Source organism: Typopeltis vanoorti, chromosome 23 (genome assembly GCF_054136105.1).
Source record: "Typopeltis vanoorti isolate ZY-2024b chromosome 23, IOZ_Tvanoo_1.0, whole genome shotgun sequence".
NCBI lineage: Eukaryota > Metazoa > Arthropoda > Arachnida > Uropygi > Thelyphonidae > Typopeltis > Typopeltis vanoorti.
In genome coordinates, this window is record NC_143571.1 from 4038577 (window position 1) to 4057524 (window position 18948).

At 36.8% G+C, this 18948-nt stretch overlaps 1 protein-coding gene across 1 annotated transcript in view; it reads right to left on the bottom strand.

Moving 5' to 3' along the window:
* The window catches only part of LOC150093582 (carboxypeptidase D-like), a 506393-nt gene that overhangs the window by 72022 nt on the left and 415423 nt on the right, over positions 1–18948 (bottom strand). Inside the window, exon 21 of the mRNA XM_090413049.1 lies at positions 2486–2544. Within this exon, the coding sequence (XP_090269175.1) occupies positions 2486–2544 (59 nt within the window). The remainder of the gene's footprint in view (positions 1–2485; positions 2545–18948) is intronic.

Below are 18948 nucleotides of genomic sequence, written 5' to 3' on the forward strand. Positions count from 1 at the left end.
TGACTGAGGAAGGAATCTAATGTGTCTGGGCCATGAGGCTGAATAGAGAACATCTCATCAACATATCTTAGCCAGATAGAAAGTTTTAGAGGGGAAGAGTCAATGGCTCGTTTTTCAAAATTTTCCATGTAATAATTGGCAAGAGGGGGGAACCCATGGCAGCTCCCTCTATCTGTCTGTAGATTTTGAGTACCTTATTCCTGTAAATTTGCCTACTTCGGACAAAGAGGCAGGTCAGCATCCATCCGGTTAGAAGAACACAGTTCTTACAGCTGCAAGCACGATTATGGTCAGTCTGGCCTTGCAGACCATGTTTTGGCTACATCCCCACAGGATCTCCTGGAAAAAACTACCATGCTTCACCATAGTAAATTCAAAAAAGAAAGACTATGGAAATACTTTTATTGGGATTATATTGATCAAGTGCATATAACAACAACTAAGTTATACCAACTAGTTTCACCACTAAGTCTGTTGGCATCTTCAGGGTACATAACTGATGTACGGCACTAAAAAGTAAAAAACTGTTACAAACTATAATCAACCGATTCCAATTATATTAAACAAAGAACAGAGCGCGTACAATACATTCATAGAGCGTGGATGATATCACTTGTTGTTATTTAGGAACGTTCTATAGTTGGCACTGTAATTCAGTTCTGGCGAGTTGAAGGATCTGATAAGGGTCTTCCAGATCACGGGCAAGATTAGTCCTTGGTTCCTGTTAAGGTTTTGTGTACAGCGGGCAACTGTTGTGGCCTCCTTAAAAATTCGGGAGCGGAAGTCCTCCTCCATGTAAGGAATTGTGCTTCTATCCCACTCTATGGTATGGTTCGTTCTTGAGAAATGAAAAGCTAATCCCGATTTTTCTTCTCTGTTATTATTGACGTCACCTATGTGTTCATTTTGCCTAATTTCAAGGCTCCTTGAAGTTTGGCCGACGTAATTCAAGCCGCACGAGCATGGTATGTTATAAACTCCAGCATATTTGGAGAAAGGATGGCTATCTTTTGGAGATCTTAAGAATTGTTTTAAAGAAAGACTATTCTATGAATCTGCACTCAGGAATCAACCTAATTTAAACAAATACAGTTGCATTAAACTTCCCAAACTTTGGGAAACTTTAATTATCAGAGATCCCTCTTTACATCCCAGGCCACCTGCAAATGCCCATAGAGGGTGCACCACCTAGATAGGACTTTAGTTTCACTTTGTATTATATTTGTGTGTGTGTGTTTTGTTACAAAAAGTTTTTGTAATCCCCGAAGATCTCTCTGTGATGGAGACGAAATATTGGAAGTATTAAAATTATTTCTAATCCTTTCTCAGTACTATTAATATTCCATTAAACCTCTAACATGAATTCTTCACAGCACTTAAGCCTCAACACACACAAGCAGGTCAAAACAGTGGATAGAAGCTGGTTGTTCAGCACCAAAGAAGACAAAAGTCTCTTCCATCAGCAGAAAAGGTCATGGCATGGTGTTTTGGGATGCTAAAGTGGTTTATTAATTTGTTTGCTTTGTTTATTAATTATCTTGAAAAGGGTAAAAAACAATAACCGGGGAATATTATTCTGATCTTTTAACCAGACTAGAAGAAAAAAAAAAAAATCGTGAGAAAAGACCCAGTTTGCAGAAGCAAAAAAAAATCATCTTTTCATCAGGACAGTGCACCTACCCACAAAAGTGTTTTGGCAATGGGAAAATTAAGGGATCTGCACTATGAATTGTTGGAACATCTACCCTATTCCTCAGATTTGGCTCCCTCTGACTTCTATCTCTTCCCAAAACTAAAACTCTTCTTCTTCGCTGGTCAGCGTTTTTCTTTGAATCAAGAGGTGATTGCAGCTGTAGATGGGTATTTTGCAGATCTTACTGAGAACCATACAGGAACGGTGCATCGCGGGAATAAATGTATTAGTCTTAAGGGAGATTTATGTTGAAAAATAAAAATAATTTTGAAATTATAAATTCATTTTTTCATTGTTAGGTGGAGAACTTTTCAGCCCACTCTCTTAGTTTAATTTACAGTTTCACTTAGAGCTGGTTACAGTTACAAGTCCTGGAGGAACTGATCACAGAATTGGGAAAAACTGATTAAAGTAATTATTTTATGGGCAAATACCATGCAATAGCTGTCCTTTAACCACTATAGCTCAGTCAGTGCTGATGATGATGATGTCTTCTGACTGAAAAGATCTAGATTCAAATTCCATCTAGAATGCAAGGAACCTTTAAAAAAGGCCTTTCAACTGAAGCTGAATTAGCTGATCTCAGAGTTTTACCTCCAAGCAATTTTACTTCCTTGAAACCTCTGCAAACCTGTCAAAGCTAGTCAAAGAATGTTACTGTCTTTATTATAAGGTCATGGAAAGCCTTTGAGCCAAGCATTTAAAGGGGAAGATTAGGTAAGAAAATAGTTATTCCTAAAAAACTACAGAAGCTTGCAAAAGTTAATTCCTGCAAAATTTTTCAGTACATACCAAAAGACTTCCACTGTGGGAATGGAGATCAGCAGCCCTGATGATACCATCTTGTGTTTCTGAAAATATATATAAAAAAATATTTTTTTACTATTTGTATCAGTCTCTATTTGCAAAGCATTATCAAATTATACATATAAAATCAGTACAGTAAACTGCAGCTAATGAAACTTTGGAGTAGGTGAATATATACCTTTGAATTTCCATGAACACATGGAAATGTGTTCTGAAACAGGATTCTAATAGGGGCCAGGACCATGATGTTGTTTGTGCACTTAGTGGACAAACAACATTGCATCTCTGGACACATTGTTTGTCCAGAGACTTTGTGTGTGTTTGAACTGTTGATGTACATTCATGTTTATTCAGATGTAACAATTTATTTCATAAAATATCCATCCTAAATATTCAAGCAACGCTCTACAACAGCATAATTCAATTTTTTTTTCTTCTTGAGATCTATTCAAATGTCAAAATTGTGACAGATTCTGTTAACTCTGCCAAGATGGTGATGAATTGCATTGTCCACTTTCTGTTAAGAGTATAAATTTTGCAAACAACTGTACCAAATGTCTTTAATGGCTTAAAGTAATTCCTCCTTCTCCTCTGCTTCCTTGTTCAACTTGAACAAGGAAGCAAAGGAGAAGTTGAGATATAATTAAGCTAGCACTCAAAGTGGAGTCTTCATGGCTATTCTAAATCACAAACTGAATTGACATTCTTACCATATCACAATGTGGAGCATGCTGAAGACACTAACATTTGTGTGTTAAAACAAATTATTGAAAAAAAAAAAAAAAAGCTAGAATTTAATTTAGAAACTCATATGGCCTTTATAGATTACGAGAAAGCTTTTGATAAAATCACAGAGAAAAACTATGAAACATAATGAAAAACGAATGAAAAATTACATTTGGTACAAGCAATACAAAGTTTATATAAAGATACAAAAATACAGTTAGGTAATAAATTAACAGAAGAGATTAAAATAAATCAAGGTATCAGACAGGATGTAGCTTATCTGCAACACTATTCAATATATATATATATATATATTAAAATATGGAAAACAACAATCAAACAAGGTATCTAGTTAACCAGAAGAACTGTTATCAATACAATGCTATATGCAGATGATATTACAATACAATGAAGATGACCTTCAAAAAAATCAGTTTATGAATTAAACAAAATAAGCCAAGAATACAATTTAAACATTCCACAAAAGAAAACAAAAGTGATCATGTTGGATCAAAAATAGTTATAGAAAATAAAACGATAGAATAGATGACACAGTTTAATTATTTGGGCTGCATAATAGCATATCTGAAAGATAAAGATATAGATGAAGAAATAAAGAAATTTCAGAAAATCTGTGGAAAAATTAAAAGGATACTGAAATAAAAAAAACATGACAAGAAACTCAACTAAAATTTTATAAAGTAATGGCCATTCCCACTCTATTATATGGACTCTTATAATAGAGTTCATATAAAATTTTTAAGAGTCCATGCAGAAACATGGACTCTTAAAAATAAAGATGAAAGCAATATGAGATTTGTAAGAACAATTAAAGATTGCACAAAACTGGACCACATAAGAAATGAAGACATCAGAAAAGAACTAGATATTTATGATGTAAATGAAAAGATCAAGGCATATAGAGAGAAATGGAAAGTACATCTATTTAGGATAGAAAGATATTGGCTACCAAAAGAGGCAGAGAGAAATATGAACCAAAGAGAGAGAAAGAGGAAGACCAGCAGCAAGATGGAAAGACCAGTGAAGCCAGAACAGGCAAATGCCTAACCCTTGAAGTGCTGAACTTTGGTGATCCAGAAGACCTGTGGCAACTGCAGCCTCTTCCTATTCATCATATTAGGTCTGTTAGTAGCCCTATATATATATATATATATATATATATATATATATATATATATATATATATACTCCTCAGATAACAAGCATTAAATCATAAGATTGGAGAAACCTATCTGGGAGTAAACTAACAGGTAAGTGTCAAGGTGTGGTATCTAGACTAGGCACTACTAACACCATCTTTCACCATAAAGACAAATGCATTTCCCCATAAAAACACACAGAAAATTAGAAAGTCTTGTTGATTATATTATTGTTATCATGTTGGAGGCTTAATGGATTTTTTACAACACTCAAAAAGGATTAAAATAGAATTTAATGCTTCCTATATTTTGTTCTAGTCACTAGGACATCTATGGGGATTACAAAAACAACTAATGTAATATGTACACAAATATCATACAATACTAAGTCCAACCACGTGGGTGACACTAAGTCCTATCTAGGTGGAGCGCCCTCTAAGGGCGGTAGTAGGTGGCCTGGAATGTAAGGTGGGACCTCTGGTGATGAGTGTTTCCCAAATCTTCAGAAGCTTAATGCAACCGTATTTATTAAGATTTGGTCGGTTTCTGAGAGTTGCTGCTGCTTCTAAGAAGAGTCTCTCTTTCTTGAATTTGCTGTGGTGGAACATGGTGGTTTTCTTCCATGATACCCTGTGGGTGGTGTCCAAAACATAGTCAGCCAAGCCTGAATGACCATAGTTGTGTAACGGATAAGGGTAGCAAGTTTGCGGTGGGGCTTATATGCTGTGTGTAGGTTGTACTTTTTTAGAATCTTAGCTTTTTTTTCGGATGTGCCATGGATGTAGGGTATGGTGATGGCATTTTTAAAATCTTGTTGACGAGAAGGATGGGGAATGGGTGAGGAACTGATTATTTTTTTGATACTGTGATTGCTGTAGCCATTGAAGAGGAAAGTGCTGTGTATGTGGTTAAGCTCAGTAGTGAGGGCGGTTCCAATGGAACAAAGATTGTGGGCTCTCTTGGTAAGAGTTTTAATAATGCCATATTGTTGAGAGGGGTGGTGGTGGGAGAGTTTGTGAATGTATCTGCCTATGTGTGTGGGTTTTCTGTATACTGTGAAGGCAAGTGTATCATTAGGCAGGCATGTGAATAAGGTGTCTAGGAAGGGTAAACAATTGTTCTTTTCCTTTTCCATAGTAAACTGGATTCTTGGATGTAGGCTATTGAGATGACTGAGGAAGGAGTCTAATGTGTCTGGGCCATGAGGCGAAATAGAGAACATATCATCTACATATCTTAGCCAGATAGAAGGTTTGAGTGGGGCTGAGTCTATGGCTTGTTTTTCGAAATCTTCCATATAGAAATTGGCAAGGGGGGGGGGGGAAGGAACCCATGGTGGTTCCCTCTATCTGCTTGTAGATTTTGTTCTTCCAAGAGAAATACCCCGAGTTAATGGGGTCATCTCCTGGAAAAGAGATCTAAGGTGTGAGTTAAGGGAATATTGGTAAACAAACAGGAGATATCAAAGCTTACCAATATGACTGCATTATTCAAGGTTAAATTTTCTGTGAGGGCTTTAAAGTGGATCGAATTTTTTATATAGGAAGTGGACCTTCTGGTGAGGGGGGGGGGTCAGAGATTTGGCCAGCTGTTTAGACAGTCTGTAGCAAGATGCATTGGTGGCATCTACTATAGGCCTGAGTGGGGAATTGAGTTTGTGGATTTTTGGTAAACCGTATATTCGGGGGGGGGACGGGTGCGGAAAGGTTTAAGTTAAAGTTATAAAAAAACTCGATCCACTTTAAAGCCCTCACAGAAAATTTAACCTTGAATAATGCAGACATATTGGTAAGCTTTGATATCTCCTCTTTTGTTTACCAATATTCCCTTAACTGACATCTTAGATCTCTTTTCCAGGAGATGACCCCATTAATTCGGGGTATTTCTCTTGGAAGAACAAAATCTACAAGCAGATAGAGGGAACTGCCATGGGTTCCCCCCTTGCCAATTTCTATATGGAAGATTTCGAAAAATGAGCCATAGACTCAGCCCCACTCAAACCTTCTATCTGGCTAAGATATGTAGATGATGTGTTCTCTATTTGGCCTCATGGCCCAGACACGTTAGCCTCCTTCCTCAGTCATCTCAATAACCTACATCCAAGAATCCAGTTTACTATGGAAAAGGAAAAGAACAATTGTTTACCCTACCTAGATACCTTAGTCACACGCCTGCCTAATTATTATTATTATTATTATGGGCAACTCCAAGGAGTCGACAGAGTCATTGAGGGAGGCCCCACCATCATGTCAAGAACAACTATTCGACATTCACACAGTATCAATCATACCCTGCCTTGAACTCATGGTCGTAGCACCCACAACAGACTCTGGCAGCTTATTCCACTCATTCACCACTCTCCAAGTAAAAAACCCTCTAACACCCTTGTCAACCACATTCTTGCCCAACTTCCATGCATGGCCCCGTCCTCCCACCACCAGTGGTAGGACTAGGGGCCATGTTAAAAATATCTTCTGGATTAATCTTATAGAAACCCTTCAGTAATTTGAATGTTTCAATCATATCACCCCTTTTCCACCTATCGACCAATTTCTGCAACCCACAAATCTTCAACCTATTCTCAAAAGGTTCATTCCACAGACTATCATCTTGGTCACTCGTCTCTGGATCCTCTCCACTTGCTCCCCATCATGAAGAAACCCTGGTGCCCATAACTGGGCACAGTAGTCCAGATGGGGTCTTATCAAGGCTCGATACAGAGGAATAACAACTTGTTTGTCTCCACATGTTAAAGTATTTTTCAGAAGCCAAGTGATTTGATGAGCTGATTTAGCCACTTTTGCAATGTGCCCCTAAACTTCAATTCCCTATCCACCAACACTCCCAAATCCTGGCCTCATCAATCTCTTGGAGTACGGTTCCACCTACTGCTGCTATTCTTTTCACCACAAAGTGCATAACCTTACACTTTGCCACATTAAATTGACATCCATTTTTCCTAGCCCAGTCCTCCAAATTATCCAAATCATCCTGTAAAATTTTGACATCCTGTGCACTTACAATTGCTCTACCCAACTTTGAATCATCAGCAAACAAGTAAACACTTCCTCGCAGATCCTTTCCTATATCATTGATGAACAAATTGAAAAGCAGTGGTCCAAGAACAGAGCCCTGCGGCACACCACTAGTCACAAGCCGTCTTTTGGACTCCACTCCTGAATAAACCACTCTCTGGTATCTCTCCATCAACCACTCTCCTATCCATCTCATCAACCCTATATCCATCCCCATCTGCTCCAGTTTACTGATTAGGGTTCCATGTGATATCCTGTCAAAGGCCTTGGCAAGGTCCAGTAGAATCACTGTAAACCCATTACCCTGATCCAGTTCAGCCGTCACTGTGTTATAAAATGTGAGCAAGATCTACCCTTCACAAAACCATATTGTCCCCCATACAATATCCCATTTTCATCTATCCAATCCTGTATTCTTTTCTTGACTAATTTCTCTAAAACCTTGACAATGATTCTTGATATGCCAATCGGTCGGTAATTTACAACAGCAGTCTTGGAACCACCTTTATGCAGTGGAACTATTTTCCCCTCTTTCCACCCCTCTGAACTAACCCAGACCCGAGACTCAAATTAAACAAAATGGTCAAGGGTACTGACAATTCTTTAGCTGCTTCTCGTACGACACGAGCTGGTATACCATCCAATCCCACAGATGTATTGACATTGAAGTTATGCAATAGACTACTCACCTCCACTTCATTCACCACAATTCCCGTATAATCTACTGGTTCATTCGTTTCTGCAATGTTACCACCTGGATGATATATTCTTGCAAAGTACTCACTCAGTAACTCAACTATATCAACTGACTCGGTTACCTCCCTACCGTCGGCATTCTTTAAAATCATTCTACCATATACATTTTTCCTTTTACTTGCAACATATCGAAAAAACTGTTTAAGATTCTCTTTAGCCTGCATGGCCAATGTTCTTTCGTAATCCTTTTTTGCTTTTCTTACCACACTCGTTACCCTTCTGGCCTGCGCTTTACACCATTCATGTGCCTGCCGGTCACCTTTCTCCTTAAATTCCCTCCATAGTTGTTTCTTTTTTTGCAGCTCAAGCTTAATGGTGTTATTCATCCATTTAACCCCTACTTGATTTATTATTCTGCCTCTATGTATACAGTCAGCCATTGCTTCATGCAAACACTTCTTAACTGCCCCCCATACACTATCAACTTCTAGTCCTTGCAGTTGTACATGTCATGGCACTGAACCAATCAAACTCCTAAGCTTGTCATACTTTCCAGCCCGATAATTCCACGTACCCTGTCTTAATTGTAAATTCCACACCTTTAGCCACCTCCCAAGTCAAGACCCTATGATCACTCTCACCAATTGGTGGCAATGTGGTCATATTTGTTACAGCCAAATCCTCAGATGTAATTACTAGGTCAAGCACTCTCTGACCCCCTAGTATTTTCCATTACATGCTGTCGCAGATAGTTATCTCTTAATAACCACATAAAATCCAATTCCTTCCTCCCGTGTGTCCTCTCCTCACTCCAATCAATGCGACTATAGTTGAAATCTCCCATAATAATTACCCTCCTTCCACTCATTTCTTCTATTTGCTTGTGCATACTGTCACCACCATCTTTTCCATCACCTGGTCTATAGCAGCACTCAATTGTATATTTTGTTCTGCTAGACACAATCTCACACCAAATGGCCTCAGATGTGCTCTTTTCTCTATCCTGCAATTCAATATCTATTCTCCTTGGCTGCAGCTCATCAGCTATCATCAACAATACTCCTTCCCCCATTTTATTCTCCCTGTCATTCCTGAACACGCTATACCCATCACATTCAATCCCACTAGCTATATCATCTACAGTCAGCCATGATTCACTAATGCCAATAACCTGTGGTCTGGAAGTGCCAACCATGGCCAAAAACTCTTCCTTCTTGTTCCTAATACTCCTAGCATTAGTGTACATGAATTTAAGACCCCCCCATTAGTCCCAACTCTACCTTGATGCCTTATATTAACTATCCCATTCTGATTTGTTGTCCTTATTCGCTCGGGCATATTATACTCATTCATACATTCAACTGCCTCCCTAAGGACTGTATATCTACCCCCCCCTAATAAATCTAGTTTCCCTGATTTTGCACATCCACTACATTCAGCAACACTTTTTCAAGTCTCCTTACACCGTATCCATTCAAATGTAAGCCATCCATCTTATATAGATCCTTTCGCACATCGAACTCACTCCACACGTCCACAAATTCCACACCACTCGTCATACATAACTCACGCATAAAGTCATTTGCAATTAAGGCCCTCCTTTTAAACATTTCGCTGTCATACCTCAGCAAAAGACTAATCATTCTAACTCTCTCACTACCTCAAACAATTCATTCAGGTCCTCTATCATTTCCATTTTATCTCTTTTCAAATCATTCGTACCAGCCACAACAATCATTTCTTTCACCCTTTCCTTTTGCTCTCTAATAGACACTTGCCTTCATGGTATACAGAAAACCCACACACATACAGGCAGATACATTCACAAACTCTCTCACCACCACCCCTCTCAACAATATGGCATTATTAAAACTCTTACCAAGAGAGCCCACAATCTTTGTTCCAGTGGACCTGCCCTCACTACTGAGCTTAACCACATACACAGCACTTTCCTCTTCAATGGCTACAGCAATCACAGTATCAAAAAAATAATCAGTTGCTCGCCCATTCCCCGTCAACAAGATTTTAAAAATGCCATCACCATACCCTACATCCGAAAAAATAGCCAAGATTCTAAAAAAGTACAACCTACACACAGCATATAAGCACCACCACAAACTTGCTACCCTTATCCGTTCTACGAAAGATCAGCTCCCTCCTCTCTCTCTCTCTGCCTGGAGTTTACAAAGTACCCTGTTCCTGTAAGCTGGCATACTTTGGACAGACAGGCAGATCAGCATCCATCCACCTGGAGGAACACAAGTCTTACATCTGTAAACACAACTATGGTCGTTCAGGCTTGACTGATCATGTTTTGGACACCACCCACAGGGTATCATGGAAGAAAACCACCATGCTCCACCACAGCAAATTCAAGAAAGAGAGACTTTTCTTAGAAGCAGCAGCAGCTCACAGAAACCAACCAAATCTTAATAAATACGGTTGCATTAAGTTTCCGAAGATTTGGGAAACACTCATCACCAGAGGTCCCACCTTACATCCCAGGCCACCTAGATAGGACTTTAGTGTCACCCACGTGGTTGGGCTTAGTATTGTATGATATTTGTGTACATGTTACATTAGTTGTTTTTGTTATCCCCGTAGATGTCCTAGTGACTAGGACGAAATATAGGAAGTATTAAATTCTATTTAATCATTTTTGAGTGTTGTAAAAAATCCATTAAGCCTCCAACATGATATCCTCACAGCACTTAAGCCTCTACACATGTATATTATTGTTAAAGTGATATATTCAAAAGGGTTCAGGATACAAGAGTATGTGAAGAATATGGAATAGAAAATGATCACCTTTTAGTTTTGAGAAGGATAAAAAGATGTATCATATTGTAAAGAAAAGAAAGCAGTGGTGTAGCTAGAGCTGTTGCCGCCCAGGGCGGGTTCCCGAGTTTGCCGCCCCTCTCAATACACACCAAAATACTACAAAAAGTCAAAATTACATATAGAGAAATAAATTAAGTCACTATGTTTATTTTTGAAGTAAAACTTTAATTTCAACATTCTAAAATGTTCTTGCTTTTCTGTTAGCAAAATTGTCGATGGCAATGGTGAAGTCTATTTCATAGTAATGTAGGTAATTCTTAATCAATTTTATTTAGAAAAACTCCTCTCACAACTAGCAACACTTACAGCAATTGTGAGGAAAATTCGCAGTATTATTACAATATCTGGAACTGAGTTCTCGAGGCTGTATTTTAAAAAGGGTTGAGTCAACCTTTTCAAAGGTGGCACTTTGAAAAGGTTCAAAGTGCTGCCTGGGGTGGACCACCCCATCCGCACCCCTTAGCTACGCCACTGTATAAAAGTTGTATATATGGATGAGATTCGAGATTTGGGAATATGGTTGACAGCAGACTGAAGTTTAGAGGGTAGGTATGTTGCAAGTGTTGCAAAGACTATACATTTTGATGCTGCTATGATAAGAAATACTCTCTAACATATAGGGATAAGGAAGTGGTTATTGTGCTGCTATATAAAGCACTGGTCAGACCACACTTGGACTATTTTGCTAAAATTTGGTCACCTGGTGTTCACAGTGTGATGTGGAAACATTGGAGAGGGTAAGACAATATCAGGACTTTGGAATGCTGGCTATGGAGACAGGTTGAAGAAATGTAGATTGCAGAGTTTGCTGGATAGGAGAAAAAGAGGTGATATGACAGACGTTTAAGTTAGTGAGAGGATTTTATCAGATTAATCCAGATGGGATTTAAAAAAAAAAAAAAGATTTATCAGTATGATAAATATGTTGTCAATTGAATGAACCTTTCACAATGAGCCTATCGACTCCATAGCGGGTGCAATAAGGGAATTATAGACATGTCAGAATTGCAGAGAAATTTCCATACCTGGCCTTCTAAGAAAGATTCTACAGGAGGGTTATTATTATTTTTTTTAAAATAGTATATATATATATTTTTTTTACGTTACTTCTGTCCACAAAAGGTCAACTTTCAAGAAGTTATTTGCAAGTCTGTAGTACATTAAAAAAAAAAAAAAAAATTCTTAGCCTACTCCTGAGGGTGGACTAAGAATTTTTTTTTAAAATTAATTTTATATTTTTCTTTATATTTTTAATTTTTTTTTTTTTAAAATCCTAACCTGGAAAAAAATTTAAGAGTAAATGGTAAAGATACCAGATTGCTGATAAATCTATATTGGGAGCAAACTGCCTCAATAAAAATATCTTCTCAGATCCCTCAGGAGAAATTCCCAGTAAAGCAGGGTGCCAGACAAGGCTGTGTTCTTTCTCCTATATTGTTTAACCTTTATACTGAAAATATCTTCCAGCAATTAGAAGAATTTAAAGGAGTCAGCATAGGAGGCAGGAATATAAACAACTTAACATATGCAGATGATACAGTACTGTTAGCTGAAAATAAAAAAAGATCTTCAAAACCTACTAGAAGAGACGCTGAAGCTAAGTGAAAAATATGGACTTTATTTCAACTTCAAAAAACCAAAACCATGCTGGTAACAAGAGAAAAAGGGAAAATACCCAATATAAATATTAAGATCAGAGGAAATACTTTAGATCAAGTAGAGAGTTATATATATTTGGGTCAACTAATTACAGAGAATGGAAAGTGTGATAAGGAAATATTAAGAAGAACAGAAATTGCTAGATCAACCTTCATTAGCATAAAAAACAAAAACATTCTGACCTCAGGGGAAATTCACACAAAACAAGAATTAGGCTGTCCAAATGCTATGTATGGTCAACACTGCTATATGCAGCAGAAACCTGGACAATATCAAAATATTGTGAAAATAAACTAAAAGCCTTTGCGATGTGGATCCTCAGAAGAATTCTTAGAGTCCTATGGACTGCCAAAAAAACTAATTTAGAAATATTAGAGATGATTGGAGAAGATAGGACTCTGTTGAAAACCATTAAGAAAAGGAAACCCACCTGCCTTGGTCACATACTAAAGCATGAATCCCTATAAAAAATACTTCTAGAAGGAATGATACAAGGAGAAAAAAAGAAGAAGAAAACAAAGAACAGATTGGATGGGAAATATTAAGGACTGGGCCTATGAAGAATGCAAAAGAGAAGCACAAAAACCGTACATGGTGGAAGATCATGGTAGTCAACCTCCTGGAAGGAGATGACATCTGACAAGACAAAAGTCTGGTAACTGTGCTCTAGAGACAAAATATGGAACTTTTTCAAGCCATTTTAGGTCACAAATAAGCAGGGTTTCATACTGGCTAATGAAATCCATCTCACCTAAAACAATCAGAAACATCCATGCCCAAGGCAAGATTTAAACCTGCAGCCTGTTGGTTGGAGAGCGGGTAAGCTAACTACTCAGTCAACCAGACTGGTTTTTATTATTCTAGGACAAACAGTTGAGAAATTATGGAAATATGGCAAGAATCTGTATTTAAGATTTACAGATCTAGAAAAGGCTGTTTGGAATACTGTTTAGAATTACAAAGAAATGTCTAAATTATAGGATGTATGTTATTCCAAATGCTATTTGTCATCTATATGAATCACATTATGAAAAAAAATGTACTATTTAAACCTGACACCACAACTAAAAATTAAAAATGCCAAGAAATTATATTCTTGGTTTAATCCTTTATCCAAGTGTAAACAAATAAAAATTTGCACATGAAGTAACATCATGATAGCTATTTGTATATAGAAGATAATAACTTCACATTAATTGCCTTAGTATCCCATAATGCAATGCACATATCCTTATGGACATGCATTATGGGAAGAGCCACTACTATCTATGCAGGTTTCGACCTTTACTGAGGTCGAAATTCATCATCATTATCATTGGCTCAACAGCCCTACGTGGGCCCTAGCCTTCTTCAAAAACTTCTGCCAGCCTTCCTTATTCAATGGCAAACTCCTCCAATTTTTGACTCCTAAAACCTTAATATCTTACATCACTCCATCTTAATTTAGGTCTTCCAATTTTTCTTTTTCCTTTTGCATTGAACATCTTCTTAACTATTTTATTACTATCCATGCATATAATGTATCCAGCTAATTAAATAATTTATATAGTTCACAGTTATATCTTTTCCTCCACCCACCACTTTCTTGTACTGTTCCAAAAATATATATGAGAACTCTTCTTTCTAACAGACTTAGCAATCTTTCACCTGCCATTGATAATACCCAGGTTTCAGAGGCATAGGCTAACACTGGTCTTCTTTCATCATCTTTGTTTTTCTTGAGATCAGATGTGGCTATAGGTGTTTCCTAAGTCCACAAAAGCATGTATTTGCAGACGAATATGTCTCTGAATCTCAGTACTGATATCCTTTTTATAATTAACTTCTGATCCCAAGTATATAAAGCTATGTACAATTTCAAATTTATAGGAAACAATTTCAATTTGAGAAGGATTATCATTACAAATCTTTCTATTTACTGGCATATACTTTGTTTTTTTCTTGGTTAATCTGAAAATTCATCTTCTTTGCTGCCTTTTCTAAACTGATGAAAGTTTCTTCCATTGCTTTTCGTGCCCTTCCTATAATATCGATATCGTCTGCATATGCCATAATTTGTACTGACTTGTAGAAAATAGTTTCCCCTTGTATTAATGCCAGCATTTCTGAAAACCTTTTCAAGTGCTATGTTAAACAGTAAGCAAGTTAAGCCATCCCCTTGTCGAACACCATTTTTTATATATATTGGATCAGACAACATGTTCTGAATTTTGATCTGACAATGAAATTTTCTCATTGTAGCTTTCACTAAAGCAATAAGTTTTCATGGAATCTGTAGTTCCTCCATTGCAATAAATAAGTTGGATCTATCTACGCTATCGTATGCGGTTCTAAAATCTATAAAAAGGTGGTGTATTTCGATTCCAAATTCATTACATTTTTCAAGTAATTGGCATATATTAAAAATCTGATCATTTGTAGATCTTCCTTGACAGAATCCACACTGATAATTGCCAATAACATTCTCTACATAGGGATAAAGTCTCTTAAATAGACTGTTAGAGAAAATTTTATAAGTTGTACATAGTAAATTAATTCCTCTATAGTTAGAATATATCATTACATCACCTTCGTTTAATCCAGATTTTGTTGATAAGTTGATACAGCTGCTCGAAGTATTCTGTACCTGCACATTTAATTAATTCTGCTTGTATCCTATCCATTCCTAGTGCCTTATTGTTCTTAAGTTTTTTAATAGCTGTCTCCACTTTTGCATCTGTTGGTACTGGTTCAACATCTTCTAGATCTTGGCTCTCTTCCATATCATCTAACTGACCAGATATATTTGAATTCAATAGTTCATCGAAATGCTCTGCCCATCTTCCTAGCATCATTTCATTCCTACTCAAAATTATACTCTCCTCATCCCTACATAACATTGTTCTAGGCTGGAAATCTTTCTGACTACTATTTAACTTTTGATAGAAAGATCTGCTTTCATTCACACTTCTGGGATGTTCCAATTTCTTAAGTTCATCCTCATAGTATTTCTTCCTTCTATTCTTATGCACTCTCTTTTCTTCTTTTCTAGCCAAACGATATTTCTCCAATTGTTAGACCAGAAGGTTTTCACTGATTCTCTTACCATATTTGACTTTAACTTCTAATTCCTTCAATATTTCCTTATTAAACTTTCTAGCATGGAATCCATATATCTTCCTTGCATAAGAGATTCTGCTTCTAATCTTTGATATAATCAAATAGTGATCAGAATCAATATTTGCTTCTCTGTGTAGGTTCTAACATCCATCAAACTGGATAGGTGTCTTGCATCTATTAAAAGATGATCAATTTGGTTAAAGGTATCTCCATCAGGAGACTTCCAGGTCATTTTATGAATATCTTTATGATTAAACATTGCACTACAAGTAGCCATATTTCTTGAAGAAGCTAAGTTGATCAATCTAGTCCCATTATCATTAGTCTCATTATGTAAACTATATTTCGCAATGGTTGGCCTGTAGCTTTCTTGGCATTTAAATCACCTATAATAATTATTACATCTCTCGTTGGACATTCCACATAGATCTGATCTAATCTAATTCATCATAAAACAACTCTTTTTTAGCATCATTCTTTTCTTCAGTTGGAGCATGTACACAGATAAAACTGTAGTTAAAAAAACTGTCCTTTAATTCGTAACCTACACATTGAAGGTGAGTTTGCTTTGAAGCCCATGATAAGATGTCTTATCCTCTTGTTTACAATGAAACCAGTCCCAAACATGTGATCTTTCTTTTGGCAGCTATAAAAAATAATGATTTTTCTTTTCCATGATCCCCTCTCCTATTCATATAGCTGTAAAAAGTATCCTGAATTTATCCAATTGCTCCAGTAGCATTTTTAAAGCTCCAGATCAATAAAGAGAAAGTACGTTCCGTGATCCAATTTTCAAATACTTAAGACATTTGCAATTTTGTCGGCATTTAGTCCATCCAGCAGTTATTTCTTTAGATTTCATAACAAGTTTTTTTTTTTTTTTTTTTTTCAGGGTGAGGTTGTTAGCCCCACATCCAACCTGGAGGACCAGGCCTCCGTATTTATGACCCTCGGAGAAAGGGTCACCCAGGCAATGGGTACCATTTTAGTTGCCTCGTATGACATGCATGGGCTACAATGGGACTATTCTTATTCCCCGGCCACCACACAGAGATACCTCTCCAAAAACTCATGAGATCGCTCAGATCACCCAACAACGAGACCCAACAGATCATTTAACTCAGCAGTAGTTCCACTCAGTGACAGACTCACCATGCCACCAAGAAGAGCCCTTAGCGGTGGCTCTGCCCAATGGCAGGCCCACCTCACCACTGAGCAAAGATGCTCATATCTCAGGGAAAGCAACTACATCAATGGGAGGTATCATCAGTGGGAGCCAGATCCAGAAGTGATGCCAAGGTTGAAGTAAAGCAGAAGTCATATTTCCATATTCAAGTAGTCAAAAGGTGTCACACCTTATTACTAAAATACTCTGGATTAGAGAAAGATGTTTGAAATTTTTTTCACTTGGTTATACTATAAATTAAAGATGCCAAGAAATTATATTCTTCGTTTAATCCTTTATCCAAGCGTATAACCAAATAAAAAATTGCACATGAAGTCATTAGCCTCAATATACAAGTAGCCAAGTCATGATGTTACTTCATGTGCAAATTTTTATTTGCTTACACTTGAATAAAGGATTAAACCAAGAACATAATTTCTTGGCATCTTTAACTTATAGTATAACCAAATGACAAAGCTTTCAAAAAACCACAACTCCAATAAATCTTCACTCAGCTCTTTGATTTATGCAGATGTTATAATTCTCAATAAATATATTTTAAGTTTTCAAGCCTCCTTAACAAAATTTAATACAACCACTAACAATCTGGTAAAAAAAATGCAGCAATAAAAAAAAAAGACAAAAAACTTTCAAAATATGCAAGAATATGGAAAACAACAAGCATATTCTGTGGAAAATCTATAAAAAATAAAACATTTCAGTTATTTAGGCACAAACTCTTCACAAATGCCTGTATATTCACCTTCTATTAGTGCTTGAATCAGTGGCATGAATCAGCTGTTTCAAACTGCTGGTTGTCATCAGAGACCTGATAGAAATCTAAATAGAGTTTGAATTTTGTTGTCCTGTTTGAGACCACCAGCCAACTTACTGGTGGCTTAAAGTTCCATGTTTGGTCTCTAGAACAGGACTTCCTGATTATGTAAAAAATAAATAAAAAATATATATAAAATTAATAAAATAGAAAAAAAATTCTTTGCCCATCCAGTAGATACTATGCACTTATAACCGTTTGAGGTTAGGAATCATAATTATGACTACCTATCTCTCAGGTAGGAATCACACACATAAACATTAATGAAATAATATGTATTTATCCAAAACTGATAGTTAATTACTTAAATTAATGGGATATTAAATCCCGCATTGTTTTAAAACCGAATAAGAAACTCAAAGATCGGAATCAGAGAGTTTCTTGCCGAATATAGTAAACTATAAAGTATTGGCGACACTAGCGTTAGCCAATGCAAGTGATCCTAGTACGTAGTACAATACTGGGCAACTCGTTGCAAAGGTGGAGGAAGTTCAGATCGCTATTCTTAGGTAAATTCCATAATGTAAAAACACATTTCCTAGGAAATGTATGCTGTTATTACATTATGGAGGGAGGTCACTACCCAGACCGGTTTCAGCCTTTTTTGAGGCTTCATCAGTGAGTAGCTAGACCTAATACCAAAGTGTATAGCGAAAAGAACTTATGTACTCTGCGAACGAGTTTTCCAAACAGGTGCAACCATTAAGTTACTTAAGTATAAAGAGCTAATAAGCTTCATTTCGGCAATGAAAACATTACTTAAATTAAGGGGATATTAAATCCCGCATTGTTTTAAAACCGAATAAGAAACTCAAAGATCAAAGTATTTTCCTAAGAATAGCGATCTGAACTTCCTCCTCCTTTGCAACGAGTTGCCCGGTATTGTACTACGTACTAGGATCACTTGCATTGGCTAACGCTAGTGTCGCCGATACTTTATAGTTTACTATATTCGGCAAGAAACTCTCTGATTCCGATCTTTGAGTTTCTTATTCGGTTTTAAAACAATGCGGGATTTAATATCCCCTTAATTTAAGTAATGTTTTCATTGCCGAAATGAAGCTTATTAGCTCTTTATACTTAAGTGATAGTTAATTATTATTAAGAGAGACTCCCAGGGAGTCCGGAACTCATCAAGGGAGGCCATACTATTTTCACCAGCTGTAATACTTGTTCTTGAATTCATTCATGCTACTTATACACACACAACATCCAAAGGCAATCCATTCCAA